General features: G+C 41.4%; 2 protein-coding genes across 4 annotated transcripts in view; one reads left to right on the top strand and one right to left on the bottom strand.

The window, feature by feature from the left end:
- The first annotated feature begins 1,297 nt into the window (after nt 1-1,297).
- On the top strand, nt 1,298-9,942 carry gopc (golgi-associated PDZ and coiled-coil motif containing). 2 transcript variants are annotated; one of them, XM_004083646.5, is made up of 9 exons: nt 1,298-1,750; nt 3,883-4,047; nt 4,954-4,977; nt 6,114-6,289; nt 6,416-6,581; nt 6,658-6,753; nt 7,037-7,201; nt 7,279-7,453; nt 8,968-9,942. In XM_004083646.5, the coding sequence occupies exons 1-9, from the start codon at nt 1,490-1,492 to the stop codon at nt 9,084-9,086; spliced, it is 1,347 nt and encodes a 448-aa protein (XP_004083694.1). In that variant the 5' UTR covers nt 1,298-1,489; the 3' UTR covers nt 9,087-9,942. The 2 variants fall into 2 exon arrangements, with proteins under 2 accessions (XP_004083694.1, XP_011490025.1); XM_011491723.4 differs by lacking the exon at nt 4,954-4,977.
- A 4,021-nt stretch (nt 9,943-13,963) lies between these two features.
- Nucleotides 13,964-24,736, bottom strand: part of LOC101156135 (kinesin-like protein KIF26A) — a 40,587-nt gene continuing 29,814 nt past the window's right edge. For both annotated transcript variants that reach the window (XM_078942674.1, XM_023952904.2), the window contains 5 exons: nt 21,350-24,374; nt 18,619-18,812; nt 18,188-18,208; nt 16,557-16,707; nt 13,964-15,647 (listed from right to left, as the gene is read on the bottom strand). In XM_078942674.1, coding sequence (XP_078798800.1) covers nt 15,460-15,647; nt 16,557-16,707; nt 18,188-18,208; nt 18,619-18,812; nt 21,350-24,374 — 3,579 coding nt within the window. In that variant the 3' untranslated portion in view covers nt 13,964-15,459. The remainder of the gene's footprint in view (nt 15,648-16,556; nt 16,708-18,187; nt 18,209-18,618; nt 18,813-21,349; nt 24,375-24,736) is intronic.

The following is a 24,736-nucleotide window of genomic DNA, read 5'->3' as shown; positions in this document are numbered from 1 at the left end:
TGAATCTAAAATATCCAAAACACATTCAAATTAGATCCAACAAGATTTTTTGTTTTGTTTTGTTTTTTTAAATTGAAAATTTCATAGTTTTTGGATCTTTAAAAAAAAAATCTGCTAAACGTAAGGTTAAATATTAAAACAGATATTTCTTTAGAGGAAACATACCATTTTCTTTTTTTATTTTAAAATTAAAGCAACACAGTTAAAGTATAATTGAGTTTTTCTCTAAATTATTTTGAGCAACTTTGATCACAGTTTGAAAATAATAAAAACAAAATATATCCTCATCTACAAACCGAAGTATGAAAATAATTATCATGCCCAAAAGGAGAAACATTGTGTGTCTCTCAGTTTTTGAACTGCTGAAAGTGTCACTTTATGCTTGTATTTCCTCATCTGTGATGATTTAGAGTATTCCATTACTCCTTCCAGAAATGTAGGTTTCATCATTTTTTGCACATGACTTTTAGTAAGGGTCACTATTAAAGTTTTCACCAAATGAAGTTTATTTTCAACTTCAACTAAAAAAAAGTGCATGCAAGTATAAATGATAAAAGTAGTTCTTAAATAGAATAATGAAACATTTATAATTTTAATTCAAAATGCCATGACACGTTTATTTAGACATTTAAAGTTGTATTTATTTATTCAACTTGTCACATTTGGTCCTCCATATCTTCAGTTTGTTTCCAGTCTTCGTTGAAGTTGTCTGCAATGACTTCTAAAGTCCGGCAGATGTCGCTATTATGTCACACAGCAATGAGTTTCTACCATCCAACACACTGTTTACACCGTTTAGGAAATGTGCAACTCACAATGACGCTTTATTTGCCCATCACTATTGTGAGAACACGATTACGACCAGGTTAACATAATTTCCAGGATTGAAAAACATTTATAGGAAATAGTTTGACCCCTAAACATAACATAACATTATTTATTTATTTTTGCTTTTTTAATTCATTTAATTTTCACATGAAGGTAGACCTTGTGCAATCCAGGTGATTGAGTATCGTAAAGATAGCTTTAATTTTAAAACGTGTCAAATATATAATAATTATTATTTATAAATTAACTAATTTGTAATATTATTATTATTATTATTATTATTATTATTATTATTATTATTATTATTATTATTATTATTATCATCCAGATTCTGACTCAATTATTTATTTATTTATTTATTTCCCTATTTTCTAAAGGCGAACAGGATTTGGATATGCAGGTGACGTCACTACAAAACAAAAAAAATGCCGCAAGAGTTTGCGCAGGAAAACTAATGGAGCGCCCATCCGTCCGTTCAGACCGTAATAATCGCTACGCCGAAAGCTCGATATCCTGATGACGGACTTCCGGGTACCGCAGAGTTTTCTCCGTGGTCAACCCTCCGTTCCTGTCTTCGGTCTGGGTCTCTCTTCTTAACTGCTTCCGCGGACCGCCGGAGATCTTTTCTGCCTCAGTTTGCTCAGCCCCTTCTTCCTCGGACATGTCATCCTCCGCTGGGTGCTCCCCGTCGGGCCAGAGCTCGGGCCTCGGCCCTGCTCTGTCTATGTTCCGGTGGCTGGAAGTGCTGGAGAAGGAATTTGACAAGGCCTTTGTAGACGTGGACCTCCTGTTGGGGGAGATAGACCCGGACCAGGTGGACATTACCTACGAGGGTCGGCAGAAGATGACCAGCCTGAGCTCCTGCTTCGCCCAGCTCTGCCACAAATCCCAAACGGTCTTCCAGCTCAACCATAAACTGGAGGTGAGTGTGAAGGGACTCCAGCCAGGGATTACTGAACGTGATAGCTGTCGTCATGTTTTTGTTTGCGTGTCTTTCCCAGATAAACGTGGAAAAGTCAGCATTTTCTCTAACAAGATTAGCTACTGATCTGTCTAGCTTTTAATTCACAACAGACATTACCATTGCGGTAAAAATAGGCGACCTATAAAAATAAAAGCTGGGGTTTTATTCCATTATTTTATGACAGGATTAATAAAAGTGGGGCCAAAACATTTTTCACAGACATAGGGAGCCGAACTGTTTTTTTTTTGTTTGTTTTGCCTTTGTTTTGTTGTTTTATTGTTACTGGTCCTATCACTCCAACGTAACAAAAGAGTTATCTATTATGTCGAACACAGGAAAATCTGGTTGATTTGGGGGAAAGAAAATCTGTCACCAGTTTTTCCAAATGATTCTTTTTGGACCAAAGCATCTGGATGAAGATCTCCTCTCTTCATCATATCTCCTCCCAGCACCTTCTGACAAACTTTAGGCCCCCTTAATTCTCACCAGAAAATGTTAGCTAATGGTTGTAAATCCACACAGAAACCACTGGCTATGGTTGCCATAGGCAACCACATGGTTACAGTTGTTTTCCATGCAAGAACAGGATGACATGGTCAGAGGATGATATGCGATTGCTGTTGGATGCGAATGAATCTGGTTGGTCGTCTTATTTCCTGGCTTCTTTTTTACCTCCTGCGCTGCTCAGATGAACTTGAACCCTCCCTGCATCCAGATGTGCCAAATGCATCTTCTTATTCCCTTGAAAAGTTTTTTTCTTTATGTAGTGAGGAAAGTAATTCCAGAGGGAGTTAAAAAGTGTTCTCAAATGCGTGTAAAAAGAGTTTATAACATGTTGAAAAGCTGCTAAACATTCAATTTCAGCCACAGCAAGAGGTCAGATAGGAATATTTTGAGGCTTGGAATATCCAAAAAGTCTTGTTTTGTTTCATTCTGGCATCCAACATATACTCTTCACCAGCACCGGTACCGGTCCGTGAGTCATTTGGTACCGGGCCACAGAGAAAAAAAATAATAATTTACATGACTTCTGTTTTATTTATTTAGGAATCTGAAAGATGTTTTATTTTGAAAAATTGCCTGATTCTCTGTGACATCCGTCTATGTTACTCTTGATGCAGGCCAAGACGCTCCTCTCCGTCACGTGACAGATTACAGCTAAAATAAAACCCAGGAGCTAGCAAAAAGAGTAAAAAACAAACGTCTTTGGAAAGTTTCTTTGCCAAAGGGAAAACGCCCAGCCAGGAGACAGACATTTAATAGACAGTGCTTCTTTTTTGCACCATGAGTGTGGGAGGGGGAGAAGATGATGACACCTGTGAGGTGTACAGTGTCATGAGTGAGTGTCAAAATAAAAGCTTAGGGTTCGTCTTGCCACATCTCTGTTGGTCGTTTATCGTAGTATAGCGACAATAATCATTCACCTTTAATTACATGACCGGTCCGTGGAACCTCTGTGTGACGTCATACTGGTCCGTGGCGTTGAAATGGTTGGGGACCACTGCTCTACACAACTACAACTGTCTGTCTACGAAAGGAAACGTTTGTAATAGACTGTGGTGTAATAAATGCCAATGTCTCTGACCGCATAAAAACATGGAAATCAATTCCTAATTTGCAATGCAAAGTGTTGATATTTAAACTCTGGAAACTCAAAATTTTTGATGCTCTGCTGCATGAAACAGAATTCCTCTAGATGCTCAAATCGCATAAAAAGCTAAAAGAAAAAACAACAAATTTTGCTTTGTAATTTACCAAAACGTTTTTGTTTTACACATGTATCAATAATTATGAACGAAGCAAAAAACATTCCTATATATTCAGAAGGATTTTTCTTCAGAATTTCTGATCTGCATCGTCGATGCAGGAGCTTTGTCTACGGTTACTTGTCTGAGCTGGTCCGGAACCCCTTAAGCAACTGTGGTGCTGTCCGTTTGAGTCTTGCTACGACATACAGTTCCTCTCGTCATTCAACCTGCCAGGTGGAGTACAGTCCCTAAATCAAGGATCTGTTACAGGATTATCTAAAGGTCGGTCCTGGTCTGACTTGTCTGCATTTATGTTGAAAAACACTCTTCGCTTGTCTCCAGGCTCAGCTGGTCGACCTGCGCTCCGAGCTGACGGAGGCGAAGGCTGAGCGGGTGGTGGCGGAGAGGGAGGTCCATGAACTGCTGCTGCAGTTGCACGCTCTCCAGCTGCAGCTTCGGGCCCAGCAAGGCCAGACAGAGGACTCAGACACCATCAAGGACAGACTGGTAGGTTGGATGGTCAGACGGTCATCGATTGATCCATCAAGTAACATCAAATGAAATCCATTAGGTTCAATTCTAATGGTAAAGTTCTGTATGATCCGAACAGAATAGATCTAACAGTTATCGGCCGTTTGGAGCTAGCAGTCATGGGTAACCTTATCAACGTTAGCCTTCAGCCGTCCACCTGGTGTTTTCAGACATCTTTATTAAAGACATCTCTGGTTAGACAGGATAAAGAAATATAAATTAGTCAGAATGCGACTACAAAACTAAAACAGCATTGTGCTTTTAGCTCCACTGCTCTGCACTAATGTCCTCAATGAATCTCAGAAAGAGGAGTTTTTATGGAGCTTCTTACATCATAAATGTCTCCAGAAGAATGCTCCACTGGGACAAACAGTGACAGACACAGATCTGGGTTTCAGAGGCTTCAATGGGGCGGGAGAATCCTCCACTCACTGTAAGCTCAGCAGGCCACAGTGGTGGAAAATTCACTTTTATCTGCAGATCTCTGATGACGCTGAAGAGACTCAGCGAAACTAAAGAAGATAAGAAAAGGTAGAAATACATCCAAACCGCATGAAATGACCTCCAGCAGCCATACCAAAGATTTCTCCTCACTGCTAAAGAATACATTTTTCCATTTCTTTCATTTAGAATATATGGGATTTAAACAAATAGAATGTTTATTTTAACTCCTTTGTTTACTGTTGCAACTGATGGTTTGGTCTTTTACTGTTTCCATCTACAGTTTTCTGCTCCCTTTCAGCACCATCCTGAAGCCCTGATATGCACTTTGATTCTTTGTCATTTTTGCCTTTCCTGTGCACACATTAACACCAATCAAAGATGAGTTTCTCTAACCCACATTTTCTTCTGTCTGTCCTTTCTCCTCTTCTGTCCTTAAAGCCTGCACCAACTCTGGAGGTGATGGTAAGTTCTCCTCTCCGCTTTGGTGTAGCTGTAGATTTGACACCATGGGATCTGTTGCTTCCCTCATTGAGCTGATATTTACTTCCTGCTGCTTTGTCGACTCTGCTTCAGTGGCTTGTTGGGTGGAAACGCCACTCCCTCCCCTCCCCTCACTGGCTACAGTCATTACTTGGCCAGTCACCATCTTGGAAATGGAAATATGAGCTCATCAGTCAGTGTCAACGTTGACTTTTTCCATGAGAATGTTTTCTGAGATGGCACTTTATGGTTACGCCAAATCTAATAACTGCAAACAATCCTAATGAAAAATTTCGTTTTGTGCAATGATTTGGTCTAAATCCTAAAGAAACTTGTATATCTAGATGAGAGAAAATATCTATTGTTTTTTTATGAAGCTCTACGGCTCAAAACAGAATTAGGAACTTTATGGTACTATTTTCCGTCAAAATGTGCCTCACACCAAACAAACATGGAGGAAGTCAGTAGCAAATGCGCTCCAGACTAGAAAATTGTTCCGTCGCATGAATGTAGTTTGTATAGAAGAAGACCGACGTGGATCAGACAGCATTTGTTTGTAAAGTTTGTAAGGTGTTGTGTCAAAAAGAAAGCACTTCCTGGTGAGGAACGCTGTCAGACGGGGTGCAGGGGGGTTTTCTCTTTTGGCAAAACACCTGTTGACCGGTCCTAACAACAAACACACAACTAATGGAGTTTGTCGTCTCTACAGGAACCATAACCAAGAATGCAGAGAGAATCAACAAGCAAAAGCTATAAAAGCAGCGTCTAGTGACTGCAGAAGTCACACAAAAGTCCAGACGCTGCATTCAGGCACAGCTAGGAATTGGCCTATGCTAAATAGTAAATATGTTTAGCAGTAGATGTTAACATGATTAACACTTGGAAAAAGGTTCTAAGTGAAAGAAGTATTTAGTTTCTATGACCATTGTTCAGTTAGTCGTGTCACACTGCCTTTCCACGTTGCAATGTTACTGATATCTTAATCAGGATATAAACCTAGCTATGTCATGATATATAACATTTTGATCATTTGGAGCATAATCGTCCTAAAACCTATAGTTTGTTGTGTCGCCAGTTTGCAAAAGCTCAAACGTGATTAGTTGTGCTTTTTTTTCCAGGAACAGGAACTTATGGCTGGTAAGAAGGAGAAGTTAGCTGAGGCCAGACTGGAGAAAGAAGTGCATCTGTTTAGGAAGGAAAACGAGGCCCTCCGCAGGCACATAGCAGTACTGCAAGCTGAGGTGTACGGAGCCAGATTGGCTGCCAAATATCTGGACAAGGAGCTGGCTGGAAGGTGAGAAGCTGGAGGGAGCAGCGGGTTTAAAGATAAGACCTGGTGATGAATCTTTTTCATTGAGTAAACGAGACTTAGGTTGTCTAAGGGTTGTCTTCCCTAAGAGGCTGGCACTGTGACTTTCAGGGTGCAGCAGATTCAGTTACTCGGTCGGGACATGAAGGGACCCGCCCATGACAAGCTGTGGAACCAGCTGGAGGCCGAGATTCACCTCCACCGCCACAAAACTGTAATCCGGGCATGCCGAGGTCGCATCGACCCAAAGAAACCTCTACCCTCTCCTGTGGGACACGTGAGTGGAGATCTCAAACATCTAAATGCCGTTCATGTTTTCATGGTTTCGCTAAAAGCTATCGGTGCAATTCCAGGAACATGACTTGCTGAAGAAAACGCAGGGAGTCGGTCCTATCAGGAAGGTGGCGCTGGTCAAAGAGGACCATGAAGGCTTGGGGATTTCTATCACGGTAAATACACGATTGACCTCTTTTGTGAAAAATAAAGCAACTATCTGACACATAGTAGACCCATAGAAGGCATTGGTTTGAACCAGGCACTTTGTATCTGGGAAATGTAACCTTAAGGAAGCACCAATTACCAGCCATGTTTTAGATTCTTTCTTAGACTTTTCAGGAAGTGAATTTGTCACTTTGGTCTTAAGTAACCCTCTGCAATAGTAATGGAACAAATGTGTTAAACTTCTTAGATCCTGTTTTGGCTTTAGATCCTTTAACTTGGATTTCCTTTTAGGGCGGGAAGGAGCACGGCGTTCCCATCCTGATTTCTGAGATCCATCCCGGTCAACCTGCAGACCGTTGTAGAGGCCTGCACGTCGGAGATGCCATCCTCGCGGTCAACAGCATCAATTTAAGGGATGCGAAGCACAAGGAGGCAGTCACCATCTTGTCACAGCAGGTAAGGTGTGGCTGCAGTCCCCGCTGTGGCCACAGGGAGCGCTCTCTGACCTACTCATTGTGGCGATTGTGTTTTAGAGAGGCCAGATAGAGTTTGAGGTGGTGTACGTGGCGCCGGAGGTGGACAGCGATGACGAGAACGTGGAGTATGAGGACGACAGCGGACATCGATACCGCCTCTATCTGGATGAATTGGAGGACAGCAGCAGCGGCGGCGGGGCTCCACCCAACAACAACGCCGCCTCACTTCAGGGTGAGATGAACTAAAGACAAATTGACACAATTGTCCAGATTAGAGAAACACGTTTCACCAAACTCAGACTATCTGTCGGATTTGAAAAGTATAAAAAGGTTTTGAATTGGATTTTTTAGGACTTTGACTTGATCTCGTTTGATTTAACACCAGAACTTTAGTTCCAGTGTTGACACTCTTTCGGCTATTGTAACCTTTTACGCCTCTAACGTAGTAATTCCCTCTGATTCTGCTACTTTACTTTGGTGATGTGTTGCATATGGGTGCTAACCCAATAGGAAAAGCTGCTTTTTTCCAAGAGTCAAAGACTTACGGTACATCAGAGAGTACCTTATTTAGGTGTTACTGGTGACATTTCTGGTGTTAAAGGGTTGAATTCAGTCATAAGAGGTTGACTTTGATTGTTTAAAATGTTAAATATTTGAGTTGCACTAATGCACTATTGCACTAATTTTAAAGAGTTTTTTTCCTTATCGGTTTGTGCTAGGGCTGCACGATATGAGGAAAACTTGCGATATGCGATATTAGTGATCAATATTGCGATAACGATAAATTTGCGGTAAATAAACAAATAGTAAAATAAACAAAAACATCATTCCCATTTCATTGCAACAGTTTAAAAATTATACTCCAAATGACCCTCATCGACATGGGGTCAAACGTCAGGGTGGCTAACCCTGGTCCTCAAGAGCCTCAACCCTGTCTGTTTTCCAATTCTCCCTAGACTGCTCGATAATGATAACCAAAATCAGGTGTGTTCAGTCAATCAGGATGTGAAATCACTTGAGTCAGCCAATCAACAGCAAGCTGGTTAAGGAGAGCTGGAAAACAGGCAGGGTTGAGGCTCTTCAGGACCAGGGTTAACATAATAGGCCTCCATCTGATTGGTCAACAATGGGAAGGCGTCCATCTGATTGGTCAAAGCATAAAGGGATTTATTTGATTCGTTAAATGCTTCAAGCTGCTAGAAGATTGTTTTAACACATTTTGGGTTTGCGATTTATTGCGATATTCGCCGTCTTTTACGATATGCATATTGCAGAGCTGGATATTGCGATAACGATAAATTTGCGGTATATTGTGCAGGCCTAGTTTGTGCCCAGTTTATTTTAGTCTGTTTAGTTTAGCAATCATGTTTTGTATTTTATAACTGATTTTATGTTTTGTATAATATCAAATATTATTAAAGTATAAAATATTCATTGACGATGCATCTTATGAGTCCGCGAATGTTAATGGTAAATTGGTAAAATTACCTTTGAGAGCCCAAAATTCCCTTGACATGTTTTGGGGCCTAGAGTAGAAAGTAGTCGCAGTGCCAACATCAATTATAGAGCCCAGCATGCTTTGCTGCACAGTGAAACGCTGAAAGTGATCTTTTTAGTAAAAAAGCTTAATTCTGGTGGTTTTAGAATGGAGACCGAGTTCGTCAGCAATGTTAAGACATGACCTTTTTGTGCGGGATGTGAGCAACAGATATTCATGAATGTTTCCCCCTCCTTCCCTCCCCCCAGCTCTGGAGAACATGACCCTAAACAGCGGAGCAGAGAACGGAAACCCAGGAAGCTGCTGCGAATCCCGTCCAGACGAAGAAGGAGCTCCAAAGCCCCCCGAGAGCGACGCCTCCTCGTAGGAGATCAGTGGAATGAACTGAACGGAGTCGGTGACAATCCGAGGGAACGAACTGATCAGTATCTTGCTGCGGGGGGGTGGGGGTGAAGCGGCCATTTTAAGACTCCCACTGAAATTTAGAGGTGTGTCTCTGGGTGGGGGCTGAATTTCTATTACTGTTTATAATCAGGGGCAGCAGTGTTGAGGGGACTAAAGACTGACAGGGGCACATGAAGACACTGCAACCATGGAGGGGGGCCTTTTGCTGTACAGTATGCACATGGAAACATCTCACACTCTCAGAGAATAACCTCAACAGATCCTCAGTCTGATAAATTGACAAACCCCTTCCAAAATACAGGCTCCCATTGCTCACCCATGGACATCAGCTGGTACCCCACCCCTTGGATCCCGAATGAGGATGCCCATGAATCAATGGCCCGTCACTCACCTCACTCTTCTTTCGGTCACGTCTATCCGGCATACATAAGACAGTTGGGGGGGCAGGCAGGGGGAGGGGGCACAGAAAGTATGTAACTTGCTGTAAATTGTATTTTATTGTAGTTTTTATTGTGCGACTCTGGCGTAACACACGGCTGCTCGCGACCGAACGTCTCCAGAAGTTTCTTCAGGTCTTCAGAGGTCAAACCCTTCACCCTGGACTTTGGAGCAGAAATATTTATCCGTAAACACGTCTGTGACCCACCAGTGTTCTGACCCGGACCACCTTTAACTGAGGAGCGTGAATGCTTCCACGTCACTTCCTGTCTTTTCTCTGGTTTCCTGTCTCTGGCTGAGCGTTCTTTTACTAAGATTGTAGAGCTTTTCTTGTTTTTGTTTTTTAAATAAAGGCTGCTTTAGGTTTGCGTTGTTTGTAACCGAATGAGGTCAGTTTTTGAAGCCTGAAGGAACCGAAACTCTGTGAGAAAGGTTGCAGTGATCTTAAAAGAAATAACACGTAAGCGTTTAGATGGTTCCCTAATCTTGATGAAAATGCAATGTCAAGCAGAAACTAAGAACTAATATTCAGATCTTCCCAGTTAATTCCTTATATGGTAAAAATGTGCTGTCTGTGGGCGAAAAATGAACTAACCTGAACAGGGCCAAGCAGGTGACCTGCAGGAAATGTCGAGGTTTAGATCGCTCAGTTAGCCTGAAGAGCAAAAATATGTTGCAGTTTCTTTTTCTGCCAGCATGCGGAGGGCAACAGGTTGTAGCAAACGCTTATACAACATCCAAGGGTAAGATTAGGATAAAGTAGATGAGACGCAGATACGGATTGTTTCCTGTTTTTTTTTTTTTTTTAACCTTATCAGATCATGTCTTAAATTCAGTTGGTTCAAGACCTGAAAAAGGTGGGAGACCACTACTCTTAAAGACTCTCTCTGATCATCGTCTTTTGGTGGTCTAAGCGTCGTTCCCAGGTGTATTTTAATCATGATTATGCCGTTTTTACCCAAAACCCTGTTTCATTTTCTTGGACAGTTTCTGCAGAGCAGCAGGGCTTCATTGGAAATTTGCCTCTTGGGTTGTGGACGGCACTGTTGGCGCGGAGCAACCCAGAGAACTGAGAGTTCTCTGTTCACATGCTCCCGCTCTCACACCCCCAACCTAGCATTAGCAGTGCAACGAAAATGCAGAGGAATATAGAGTTATTCAGCTGCCACTCTTGAAACAAACTGTTTTAGAATTTAAATGCATGTTAAAATCTTGCAGCTTCAACCTCTTCAAGCAGTTAAACAATCTGAACTTTCAGAAATAATTTTGTCATTATTTTTTTTTTCCAACTTCCTGATACCGATCACACTAACCACACTGTTACGTTTTTTTAAAATTATCATATTTCTTTCATGTACATTTTAACCCCTTTCAGTAGAGAAAATACATTTTTAACCCTTGTGCTTTCCTAGGCACTTTAACATTGGGAGTTGGGTCATCTAGACCCACTAGACAGTGCTCTGAACCTTTTTTCTTCAATGATTTGTGATCTTCACTGGTGTCCATGGATTACATGAAATCTTTCCACCTTTATCCACCTTTGTCATGGTAGGAAGAACACGTCAATGTAAGGGTGGGGTCATCTATCTTAAATGACCCCACCCTAACATCAGCCCTAAAGTTCTTTTTTAATTTGAACTGCAGTTCTCCCACATTCCACTGTGGGGTGCTACAGGAAAGGAAGAGCAGTTCTGTGGAGGAATGGATTGACTAATTTATAGAAAAATGGAAAAACAACCAAGAGTTTGGGTTTGTGAAGCAAAATTGCTGTTATTTGAAAGTAGAGAAACAAATGAACATGCAAATAAAGGCTTACAAGAAAAAAAATTAAAAGAGTCTTGACTGTTGACGCCATCTGTGGTCAAATCCTCGTTCTGAAGCGGGTTTAGTTCAGGACGTTTAAAATCAAAGAGCAGGACTCCTGACCTCAGAGTGCTTGGCCCTTAGCGATGGCTCTCATCCTGATAAGAAAGCTGAGCTGCTGAGGCCTGCAGCTTGTTGTCAATCACATCTAGTCCTCTCAGATGAGATGGATTGGACTTCAAAGCTAAAGTAGGAGCTGGACACCGACAACATGCAGCTATCAGGCCAGACTCAGAGGGAATCGAGTGGAAAACATCAGGTCATGTGTTCCATTTCACAAACAAAATACACTTAAACACCATCACATGTAGCTTCTGAGGAAATACATGTTAATGTATAAAATTAGCATTGATCCCACTTGATTGTTTTATTTTTTGGTTTAAGTGATTTCTATCCTCAAACTAATTGTAATTGCACAATCAATAAATCATCAAGGGAGAAGCAATAAATCTTACCAGAGGACTATTTTTTTCATCAGTACTAATCAGACCTTTAATTTAAAATTGGTACACGTAAAAAAAAAATAAACATGTGAAATCGCAGTAAAGTAAAACTAAATGGATTATACTTTCAGAATAAAAGCATGACGTTTGACCTAAGCAAAGGCAGAAAAAAACAGATTATGTGAAAGACTCAAGGTCTGGAAAGACGTTTCCTCCTGGGCTCGAAGATTCTGCTGAGACTTTAAATCTCAGAGAGGAGAGTAATTCAGTTAGAGGGTCAAAGCAGGTTAGATTTATTTAAAGAAGCACCGTTAGGAGGCGAGAAGAAGAGGAAGAGTGACCAACAGTTTGTCCTAACAGCCCTGGATCTGGATATTTACAGGAAAAACTTTCAGCAGATGCATAAATAAGAGGGTTTTATTTTGAAATTGCCAGCTGTAATTTCACTCTGTTAATTCTCCCAAATACTGTATATGAAAGACGAGATAAAAGGAGATTTGTTAAAGAAAAAAAACAATAGAGGGGAAGAACAGTTTTTGGAACCAGATTAAGCATATTTATTTAGCTTTTATAGTTCAGCTGTTTTACATCGGATGATATTGACTTGATTCTCAACAAGCCACACCTAATGGCTAATAAGTAGATTGACCTACTTTGGTTTTTAGGCCTGCCTCAAACAGGCTTGTGTTGATTGGTGTCTTTCTGGTTTGACCAGGTCTTGCACTGAAACAGTCGAGTCGTCACATTTTGACAGCCAGGTTTCTTTTAAACATTAGCACAACTTTGGCAATAATTACACATTTTCTTTTGTGTCTGTGTCATATTTTTATATTATTGTAGACATTTCTTTTATACACATGATCACTTTCAAAGAAACAGTATTATTCTGATATTTTTCTCCACATAAGTCCTGAAACAAACCAAAGCATCTTCCATTCACACATAATCCTACCTTTATTGATCCATTTATTTTCTCTGCCTTTTAACAGATTACACATATTTACAAATCATTATAAAACTGTACATCACAAAAAAAAGGAGTTTGTAATAAATGTCATAAATCTGTACTTCAAATTAGAAACACAAGTTTGGAAAAGCATTTTCAAAATAAGACTCATAGAAAAAGAACAAAAACATTTTTTTTTTTCGTGCAAATGGTTTAAATGCGGATGCAAAAGCAACTAAACTGGTCAAAGAAATGATTCAGTTCAATAAAAAAAAACTTTGTATAGTTTGGAGCCATTAATTATGAAAATGCTATCTTCTGGAAAGGCAAAGTTGTTACGAGTCAACCTCGATGCTACGTACACACCGGGCGTGTAAAACGCAAGAATGCGCTAAACACTCAAGTCTTAAAAGATTCTGCATGTGGTGTTCACACAGGACAGTCACTACCGGATATTAGCGTGCATTCTAACAGGGAGACACTTGGAAATGTTCTGAATCTTGCTCCAGGCTTTTTCCATTACAGCTCCACTGCAAAATGCAAAACATTGGTGGCATTGAATTCCGGCTGGGGTCAGACCACAAATATTAATCTCTCCTCTGTGATTAATGTTGAAACGGTTGGCATTACTCATACATCACCACCAAGTCTGAGTCCCTGATTGGTCCAAATTCAAATGGTTTGACTTTCGATATACGTTCAGTGGCTCCCCCTTTTTGTACGTAGTGCCTGAAAACAGTTTTAAAAACTTGCGTAGCTACATGTGAACACAAACTTTCTGAACGCAAAATCCCAAAACGCGCATGTACGTGCGTTTTGAAAGACTTTTCACTGAAAGTGGCCGGTGTGAACGTAGCAATACGCCACATCTGAACCTCAAAAAAGTAAGTCTTGCCTGTTATGTGTATCACTTTTGCATTGTCGCATATAGTGTATTTACTTTATAAGTTATATCATTAAATAAATTTTTAATACATTTGTATGATAAAAAAATTTATATTTAGAATGACTAAGTATTCTGGGTATAGTTAAATCTGACCTAAATAAGGAGTAAAATTTTAAACTTACCTGCTATTGGTCACTAACTGGAGGTAAAGAAAAATAAAGTTTTAAATTCTAATTTAGGGCATACTGGACTCTTCTGAACTGTTTTTTTTTTTTTTTTTTTTTTTAACAAATGTGAGAAGTATTCTGAACTCTCGAGTGGCCAAAACACTCTGGGCCTGGTCTGAGCTTTAGCTCTTTCACAAGAGCTAAAAGTTGAATAGTGAATGCAAATTAACTATCCAAGAGAAGTGAACTAAATAGGATAAGGGGCATAAGCACCATGCTTTTTGAGTCATAAATAAAAAAAGAAATGTAAAAAAAATAGCCTGTTGCTCAAAAAGTTCAAATTCAGAGAAGGCTGCTTGTCTCAGCAGCAAATGAGGTGTAAAGAGGTGAAGCATATAAAGTAAAGTTGTCTTCTTTGTGCTTCCAGAAGACCAGCTTTTGCAATTGCAAGACCTTTTCTCATCATTTGGTCCGCTCCACTATGAGTTTAGTAAAAAAGCTTGAACTTTTTCCATGCGTTCAACCCAAATCTGTGTTATGGCTTCATGTGAAAGCACCTTCAAAACAATATACTGACTTTTGCGAAGTCGAGAGTCCAGCTAAACGATAACTTGCATTTTTCCAACAAAATATTTCCAGGACATCTTACATAATTGTTGGTGTCAGCTGCCTTCATCACATTTTCAATCTTGCACTACTGCAGGTTAAAGAAGCATAGTTGTCCACATATTTGGCAGCAAGTGTGTTACAGCTGTACCAACATGAAAAGTGTAAACTCCCACTGTAAGACTCTCTTAAAGCTTCAGATAAAAATTGTGGTATATTAATCTTTTATTATTAATTTCCAGTTTCCAGTTTAATTTTTGCCACCAATGACCGTCTTTTTATTGGTAGCTTAGTAGATATTGGTGTGTTCTGATCCATTTAACAAATGCAAGGGTCTGTTTGTTCACATCCACCTGCCTGTCAACCCAGACGGCACTCTAATGACCTTTGAACAGACAGGAACCAAAGGTCTGATTTTCTAATGTGGGTCAGATATGCTCCAAAGGGCATAAACCAGTTTTGAGAGGCTCTTTGATAAACTCTTTTGTGAGCTAGGAGTCACCTCCCAAAAAAAATCCAGATTTTTTTTTCAGGTGCCACATCATGCCAAAAAAGAAGCTCCTTTTGTTGTCATTGATGCCGAGAATGGAATATTTTCCCCATTCAGGAGTTTGACGAGGCTAAACTGCTTTACGTGACGGATTTTTCTCATCTGCTCTTTTAACCAACATCTAAACTTGGTTTCTGCTTAGTTTATAAACTCCCTGTGATTTTGTACATCCTGTTGCATAAGAAATATATTATCAGCACCATGAAAATGTATTTAAAATGTACAAAAACTTGATAAATAAGGTAAAGAACACTTAAATAAAAAGAAATAGATATAGAATATAAAGGCACTTTTAGTAATTCTTCGACAATGTGATCCCAGACCTGCAGTCTGTCTCTATATCAATAAGCCAAACATCAAAAATCCAAAAACCAAGTTGTCCATCTTGGGTTTTCTGAGACTTTCACAATAAAAAAGGCTTGAATCCCTTTGGATTTCACACCTCCATCTTCTGCTGGCCTACAAGCGCGGCGGCACTGGCTGTTGTGGCGGCGACGTCGAAGCAGGTCTCCATCATGATGCGGGATTTGCAGAGGTTGACACAGTATTCCAACTCCGCTGTCACCTGTGCCAGAGCTTCCAGATATTCCTGGGACTCCTGGTCCAGATCCGGGTCCACATCAACTAGAGGGGGAAGGCAGAAACCATAGAGTTAAAGACAGTGAGAAAAACAAAACAAAGGAAGCTGCAATGGTGCAGTTTGTTAAGACATATCAAGGTAAAAGACTCAAGTTCAAATCAAGTCTCAAGTCTCTGGGTTGAAGTTCAAGTCAGGTCTTAAATCTTTTGACTCAGGTTTAAGTCAAGTCTCAAGTCTCTGGACTCAAGTTCAATTATAAGCAAATCCATCCTGGCAATACTCTTCTTATTTTCCTTTTGATTGCTCCTTTTGGGGATTGCCAAAGAAATAACAATTTTTTCCAATTATCTTAGTAGTTTTTTTTTTGTTTTTTTTTCGAGGCAAATGTTGACAGAATCAGTTTTTATTTCCTGAGATGCAAAAAAGAATCCTTTAGTGATTTGTCACAATTTTATAAACATAGCATTTGCTGTGTTATTTTGTCATTTTTTTGCTCATGACAAACATAACAGCTGCTTTCAGATGCAGCCAATTCATCCTGTGACTCGGCATGACTCAACCTTTCTTCCTGTTTTCCTGTTTTTCCTTTTAAACGATTGCAAAATCTTTTGCAGCAGGTGCACTGCCAATTTTGCTCCTGCTGCAATGCAGATGCAAAAACTCCCCTTCCTCTGTGTCTGTCTCTGTGTTTGGGTGTGTGACCTGCTTTTGGGGATAAAACATGTTTCCAAACTTTATATATTTATTAATTATTGTGTATTTTTGTTCCAAGCAGCTGCAGAAAGAAGACTGTTTCAGCTATTGATTGCAGGTAAAATGCACTTTTTGCTTGGAACTTCCATCAATTCACCTCTGCAATTGCAGCAGACATGAGGTCAGTTATGCTTTTTGATGTAACACAGATTGCTCATCTGAATGGTTGAGTCATCAGACGTGAATGTGCCTGTACTCACACTCTCCACTCCACCTGCTTGGGTGGAGCATCAGCCGCCTCTTGGCCTCCACCAGCTCCACTTTCAGCTGCTCGTGCTCGCTCTTCAGTTGTCTGATTTGCTGCTGCCGCCTTTCCAGCATCCTCAGCTGGGCGTTGAAGTAGAGCAAACCCTGAGGAACAAAAAGGATGCTGACTCAGATGCAGACCCCTGCAGAGAGTCTGTGGAGCACAGGGCGTTTTATTGAAAGGAGGGGCAGGATTACCACAACCTACTTTGAGATTTCAGCCTGCCTCCACAGATGGATTTAATTAGAAGTCAGCCAGAGATAAAATTAGCATTAATCTGCAGGCTGTAGCGTTAATCCACAGAACGGATGCTGAGAGGAGAATTAAGGGCACAGAGGTGGACAACATCCTATCTGCTTCACACTGTCACAACGGAAAGGTTTTCCTTTAACAATGAAAAGAAAGTCAATTATTTTTAAGGGTTGATTTTAATAGATGGAGATTGAGATGGGCCTATCCTGATTCAGATTTTCTCTGGAAGAACTGCAGTGCAGCGCTGTGTATCTCCAGGTGGTAAAGAACAGTTTGAAAATAAAAGTTATCCTGTATTCTTTGGTTATGATGTCCGAGAAAAAGAAGGACGAAAAGGGAAGATCCACTTAGCATCAATCTAAGGAAGTTCAAGAAAGTAATACGAAAGGTCTATTGACATAAATCCAATGAAAATATACAACAGGGAACAAAAAAAACATTGTGCTGGCAAACTACCACAAACTCGTGACTTACTTGATAGACTGTGATTGAGCATAAAATAGTGGAATGTGAGCACCGAGAAGGACCAAAATAGAGTTAGGGAGCTCCATCTCCATCTCCTCCATTGAGGACGAATGAGCTGACACTGTTGACTGTGCCTTTCGCTCTGTTTGGAGGCCAACCACTCTACTTCTTCACCAGTCCCCCCACTTTAAACTGTAGATAACCCCGAAAATGGCACAGGGAAGTTTTAAATGCAGCCGTATGTTCGTTCACAGATCTCCAATAGTTTTTCTGATTTCTGTACAAATCCATGGAAGTCAGTCGGTGCTATCTCTGAACCACAACAGACCCGTCGGAACATGAATGGTGTGGTTGCAACTACATTAGTTTAGTTAAGCAATCAGAAGAAATCTGGCTGCTTAGGGGTAGGGGAACAGTTTGTGTTGATGAGGGGACTACAGGGAAACTAAAAACAATGTCCACTGTGTTCCCAATGTGTACTGAAAGCTAAATAATTATGATGATGCTAGGGTGTTTAGAGAGTCTTGCACAGCTATAAGGCTGATGTGGCCTCTATAGTTGTGTTGAAGGACTTACCTTTGTGGCGTAGCTTTACCCAATCCATCCATTTTTTGACTAGTTAAGGGCTGTGACTTTAGATGTAATAGAATGTCTTTGATCTATTCCATAAAGTGTGAATCCTAATAGAGGCTTTGTCCTGTTAGAGCACCAGACTGATGCTCATTCTTCCTAAAATTCGATGAAACTGATATTTTGTTTGCTTTCCAACCTTGAAAAATCAGGATTTTCATATTTAAGTAAGGACAAACTTTCATATTTGAAGAAATTACAGCATGCTGTCCCGTAGCATTAAAATGATGAACTCACCTTTTCCACGTCATACAGCGGCTGCAGAGGAATGAGAGATGGTGAAAAAAGAAGGAAGGAAAGAAGAACATTTGTCAGAAACACCCATCTGTCTGTCATCATCTTCATCTGACTGAAAGTAAATCATAGCGCCTTCCTCCCGTTACGCCTCTCTGCTGCTGAGGGTCAACGAGTCGTTAACGCAGCAAGCAGCAGAGGACAGCCTTCATTTATCACTGCAGCCTCCTCCAGCCATCACTCACTCCTGAACCAATTACTGTCAGAGAAAACTCAGCTCAAAGGTTTGTTTAAGCACTGCTTTTGAGCAGAAACCAGCTGAAGTTGCATCATCGTGACAGAAGGAAGTTACTGCATATACTATGACTATGTCTTGTGGGAGATGGCGCTGGTTCTAGACTATTCTTGACATGTTTTATCTCATGGCTCCTCACCTCTGACCCCGCTGCGTCCTCCTTCCTCCTTTGCAGTTGCTCCATGTCATCAATCTCATACACTTTTATTTCAAACGGCGTCTTCAGGGCGCTGCCCAGCGAGGGCAAGTCTACCCACTTACCCCCCATCTTCCTGCCCAGAGAGGAGGCGTCTGGAAGGGGAGCTGGAATCAGCCGCCGCCGCTGGAACACCCCTTAAAAGAAGAGAGTCAATAAAATAGATGAACACCACCCAATCCAAGCACTTTCAGAGAATGAAGGAAGAAGACAAAAGAAGGGTAGTTAGTAATTCATATGGTAAGTCAGGAACTTTTATCAGAACCTTTGGTCATTTTCAGCAGCAAAAGGCTGCTTAAACCCACACTGAAGATCACTAATGTGATCCTTCCTTGGGGGGTGGAATTCAGACAGATTGAGGAAGCTCTGTGTTTTCAAGTGTGGAGGATGAGCTGGGTGTGAGCATGATAATTGGACTTAGATTTGAATGCTTAGGATTGGCGTGGTCTCATGAAACATTTATGATGTAGAAATGAGTTGTCTGTGGAGAAATCACGGCCACCTGACCTGAATGAATCACAACCAGAGACGGGATGGAAGAACACACAGATCATTTCACGGCGCTAGCTAGAGGGATGAATGTTCACACCAAGAGATCAGGAAAAGTGGTGCGTTTGATTGATATTTTCCTGGCTGTGCTCAGTGGTCACAAACATTTGAAAAGGTACATCTACTTTCATCTCATGATCACTGTGTGAGAGGACAAATATCCATAAAAATTGTAATATTATCTTTGCTATCCGAAGAATTAAGGTTTCTTCCCTTTTTTGATTCCTCATATTCACTAACATGAAAAACAATTGGTCATCAACTAAGAAGATGAACCCCTTCAAAAAAATGTTGCCACAAGCTAAACTGTGGTTTAAACAAATCTAACAAGTAATGGCACACACCAAGTAAAGGCTTAAACCAAAAGCTGAGGGTTGGAAAGTCCCATGTCGGTTATCCATCCGTCTTTTCAACCTGTTTTATTCCCACTCAGGGTCATGAGATTGCTGGAGGCTACTCAGCTCCTGAAGGGCTTAGGGATTTACCCTTGACTGTTCATGTCAGTTGTTTCTGTTTGTAAATGGGCCTTTTTATGGCCTAGTGACAATGGGCACATTGGGATGGTGGATGTTGCTGTGAAACTATTTGGATAGATTGAATTTTTTTAAAATCTCATAGCAATTTTTTTTTTATTACTCAAGCTCTTCATTTTTTTTCACTCTATACACATATTGCCACAGTTTTGAAGCAGTCAGAACGCGCTACAGATAGTCTACTCTGCCTCACTTGCAAAGAGTTACCGTAATTAAATGAATAGTGTTGGGCAGACAGAAAGTCTTTGGGGTACAATAAAAAAAAAGTCTCATATGGAGGTCTGGTAAACTGGTGATCAATGCACAGCGCTTCAAGCCACTCTCCCTCCCTCTGTGACATGCCAGGATTGACTTACAAACAAACAAATAAACAAAGGGAAGCTGCTCCACAACAGTAGGCAGTGTATCTGTTTAGGCCAGAGGTGGGGACCAATGGCTACTTTCCTGGTATTTTTCCAACATGCCCATCACTGATATTTTCTATTTGGCTGAACACACCTGCTTTAGGTAATCAACTGTGAGTGGGGTAATGATATCTGGAAAACATGCAGACTCACTGCCCCCTGAGGCCTAAAGTTCCCCATCCCTGGTCTAGGCTTTACATTGGAGTGAACAGAACTGGTTTTTGGTACTTCCATTTTTCCAACTACCCATCAACAGGAAGTTAAAGTGTTTCCCCTTTGGCCACGCTGCCCTGACTTGTTGACAATCAAGCCTAATGGTCATACCTTTGGGCATGCAAGTTGGGGCGCATGCTTTGGGGCTTTTATTCAGATTTTTCCACTACTGGAAAAATAATTATAGCAAAACGGAATCTTGTCCTACTGTCCCGTTGTGCTTCTACACCCAAAGGTTTGGTGACTTCTACCATCTAACCATCTTCTGAACCTGCTGAATCTCTTTCAGGGTCACAGGGTTGCTGGAGACTGCCCCAGCTACTCTGGTGCAAAGGCAGGGTACACTCTGAACAGGTTGTCTATCTGACGATTTAGAATCATCAATTATCCCACGTAGCTTGCTTTTGGACTGTTGGAAGCCGGAGTGTCTAGGGAAACCCCATGCATGCACAAGGAGAACATGCAAACTCCACACAGAAAGGTCCCAGTCAGGATTCAAACCAGGTCCTTCTGGCTGTGAGGCAAGATCACTAACCACTTCTTCACCTTCCAGCCTGCCACTTGTACCAGAGAGAAAACCTATATTGTCTTTGTAAAACCCAAAAATAACAAGTTTCAGTTTTCCTTTTCAGAATAACACCTAAATCTGTAAGTCAATATCCAGATAGAGGATGGAAATCTGAAAGAACTCTTCCAAGAAGAAAAATAAAAGATGTATCAAATCAGGAAGAAAGATGTCCCAAAAAAATTAAGGAAAATGGCATCGAGAGAGGAAAACATATTTGGTCAGTTGGGTCTGAACTTTATTCAATTTAACAAATAAAAGGGAAGTTGTACAAAATTCAAGAGTAGAACAGAAAACTTTGCATGTTAATATGGTGACAACAGAAATGGAAAATATAACGAAAGAAATGTAGTATGAACTCTCCACCCTGGCTATTTATATGAGAATTTTCTCTGTTAACTTGAACCTACCATTTCCTCTTTTTTTGGGTGATTTAGAAACACGGCCTCTGTTGGACGTCCCACTCTCGCTCATGGAGTCGTGTGCCGATGAGGTGCTGCCGGTGGTCTCGCTGTCACGTATCATGCTTTCATAACCGCTGCTTCCTCCACTGTGGTAGAACAGTGCAGTGCGTCCCATGGCAGGGGGCATCTCTCCGCTAAGGATGCTGCTGTTGTCACTACCATGTCCACTGCTGTAGCGCTGTGGCCTACGAGGTGATGTAAGTTTGCTGTAAGGTGATGGCAGCATAGTGGTTTGTGGCAACTTGATGATGCTACTTGTTGCAGTCCCAGTGCTGTAACTTCCTGTCCCTTCAGGTTTTTTGTTCAGCTGTTTCCTTGATGACCCAACAGCCAGTTCACTGACACGGCTATTAGCTGCCCTGCTGATAGCCTGTTTCATGCCCATTACAGTGCCTCTTCCTGTTCTTGCTCCAGAGCAAATGGTGGATTTGCCAGTTGGAGGAAGGTTGGTGATTCGTTCAGCAGAGGTTTCAGGAAGCTTCTGTGGGAAACTTAAGTTTTTGCAGCTGCTGGTGGAAAGTGTTTGAGTCTTTGGTCCACCAGAAACAACAGCTCGGGAGCTGCCACGGACCTGCCCCAGTTTGGTGGCAACTTCAGAGGCAGCAAATGAAACATGGGAAGAAGAAGCTATGGTTGAGCCTGGAAGCCCAAGTTTTGGCACTGATCTAATTAGTCTACTGCTTGCTCCTGCATTGCTACTTTGCCTTAACATTTCTGGTTTTGAGGCAGCAAAGGCCAGACTCTCACTTTTCTCCAAAGACCCCTGATTTTGGTATAATCTTGCAGAATCTGATTTATTTTCTCTGATCTTTAGACTCAGCAACTTCTTTGGAGAACCGTGATCAGTTTTGGAACCAGAAGTCCTGTGGTTGAATGAATCAGTACGTAACCTCACGGTGAGTTCTTCTTCTGAGGTTTTAGGGAAGGTAAATCTTCCACTCTCAATGCTTGTTTTTAAGGCACTTGGAGACCTTGTCTTGTGTTCTTGGTTGGACTGTTTGGCAGATGAAGCAGGACAGATGTTTCCAGATCCAGACCTAGACATTGCACTACTTCTTTGTCCATTTGGCTTTTTACCTAGTGATGAAAACTTTACGGTCTTGATTGCAGATGCAGCTTCATTTACCCACCTTGAATCAGCAGCATGTGGGGTGGAGACTGTTCCCAGGGTTGTTGCCCCTCTGGTAAGTTGGGGGAGCTTTATTAAAGTATCTCCTCTTCTGCTGCTGGACCTTTCACAGCCATCCACAACCCTCTGAGCTGAAGACAGTGTTTGTGCCTTTGGAGATCGAGGTATGCTGTTAAAGTTTCCAACAGTCTTTTTAGAGGAAACAAGAGTAGTACCATATTTTGATAGCTTCGTTGCTGAAAATAACTCTAGCTCTCTGGGATCAGTATAACAGCTTTCTTGAAATAGAAGTTCATCCTGTCTACCGTCTTGTCTGCTGCAACCCACAGCAGAAATAGAGGTAGATTTTGTTTTTCTGGGAAGACTTGAACGGGTTGTGTGTTGGGAAGTCTGGGTTGTGTCCGCAACATTTAGAGTGTGTGCTCTTAGTTTAGGGGAGCTTTTAATCAAAGATGAGCAAGGGGAAGGAGGCCCCTTGGTAGAAGGATACTTGTTAGGGGTGGGGGGATAACTATCCAGCTCTGAAAAACAGATGCCACTGTCATTGAAAGAGCTTTTCAGGCCATGCGGCTGAAGTCCATGAAACATTTCTGATGCAGCAATGCTCTCATTTCGATTTGTTGAAAATTTGGCAATAGTTTCTGTTTGACGTGACCCAGCAGATGACTGGAGGTCAGCCTCTTTTTCTCTGTGCTGAGTTGTATAAGCATCATACTCATCGTTGATGCTGGTAATTATGCTAACGGGATGGTGAACCGGAGCTAAGGCTTGCAGCGAGCAGTCAGCACTAAAGGTATGGTGGTTGGAAGGACGGCCATTGTCTGGGACAAGACTGTGAGGAAGCTCCTCTATAATAGTAAACACAAGTTCATCCTCCCCGTTCAGTTCCACAGGCTGCTGCAGAGTGACTGTAGTCTTCAGCAAGTCCATGTCCAGGCACCTTCCCAACAGAGCTGCTCTAATATTGCTGACCTCCAAAGGGTATCTGGTGGTCTGATGAACCTTCTCTGCATCAGACGAACCCAGAGGTTGGCCTTTACATGATGTCTGGTAGCACATGCCTACTGGGGGAGTTCTGTGCAAGCTTTCTTTAGACACCATAGCAGCCTTGGTTGTCGTTGGTGGGGATGGTGAATTTGATGGCTTGGGTACACCTCCACTGAAAAAAACCTTTTGTCGCACAACAGGTTCTGGATCATGTGAAGAAGCTTCAGTTGGTCCTATCAGACATGTCTGAGCAGAGATGGGGGAGATTTTCTCCCCATCGGCACTTGTCCTTTTTGATGCCTCTATAAGGCATCCAGCCAAGGGGAGTTTAGATTCTCTAAGTGCAGGTTCATTTGCTGTCAGTGTTACTTCTGAGTAACTGTGGGAGGGAATCCTATTAGATTTAGAGGCCTCTGTGGACTTAGTAGCTTCTGTCTTTTCAGCTTGTGCTTCTCTGCTCTCTGTGTTAACTGTGGTAGGACCCTCACTACCATCAATGCATTCAAGTCTCTCCTGCAGCTCTGCAAAGGTGTTGCACTTTAAATGGTCTCCATCTGATTTGGGTGCATCCTTGACTCGCTTTTTGTTCAAAGAAGGAATAATGGGAACAAAGGAGGGTGGGCTCTCATTGTCACTCAGCTCTCTGTCTGATAAGGGAGTCCCTTCTGGTCCGACATAGATGACTGTGTCACACGACTGTTCACTGCTGGAGGTGTAGTCTGGTTCACTGGAGGACAGTGGAGGCTTGCCAGAACTCAAAGTCACACCACGAGTCTGGAAAGGTCGAAGATGAGGGGGTCGACGAGATGGGCCTTCCTCACAAGAACTCTCTCCTCCAGAGGAACTGGAAGCATACTGCAAAAAAAAAAAAATTAAGGAAGCAAAAAAGACTATTTGAAAATATAGCATTTTTAGACAATAAGGCACATTTAAACTCCTTTATTTTCTCTGAAATCGACAGTGCACTTTATAACCTACTGAGCCTTATGTGTGAATTCTGGTTGTTCTTATCAACTGGTGTGCTGTTCACGGCGCTCAGAAATTTGTCAAAATATTTTAGTACGACTTTGGTGACCTGCACTGCTTAAAAAACTGTTTGAGAATTACAGCTCCCGTTGTCAAGAGCTAAATAACTGAAAAAGTGAGTGTTTTGTTTTGTTATTTATGTGATACAACAGAACAATGCTGAAAATAATTATCAACTAGTTGAATAAAAT

Source organism: Oryzias latipes, chromosome 24 (genome assembly GCF_053564925.1).
Source record: "Oryzias latipes strain Hd-rR chromosome 24, Olatipes_Hd-rR_3.1".
In the NCBI taxonomy this organism is placed as follows: domain Eukaryota; kingdom Metazoa; phylum Chordata; class Actinopteri; order Beloniformes; family Adrianichthyidae; genus Oryzias; species Oryzias latipes.
Note: the sequence above shows the minus strand (reverse complement) of the source record. Positions and strands in the feature narration are given on the sequence as shown.

Bases quoted from the DNA above. Each gene is read 5' to 3' on its own strand.
- gopc (XM_004083646.5), top strand. From the start codon at position 1,490: ATGTCATCCTCCGCTGGGTGCTCCCCGTCGGGCCAGAGCTCGGGCCTC. The intron at 4,978-6,113 runs GTAAGTTCTCCT...TTTTTTTTCCAG, and splicing joins CACCAACTCTGGAGGTGATG to GAACAGGAACTTATGGCTGG. The intron at 6,290-6,415 runs GTGAGAAGCTGG...TGTGACTTTCAG, and splicing joins GACAAGGAGCTGGCTGGAAG to GGTGCAGCAGATTCAGTTAC.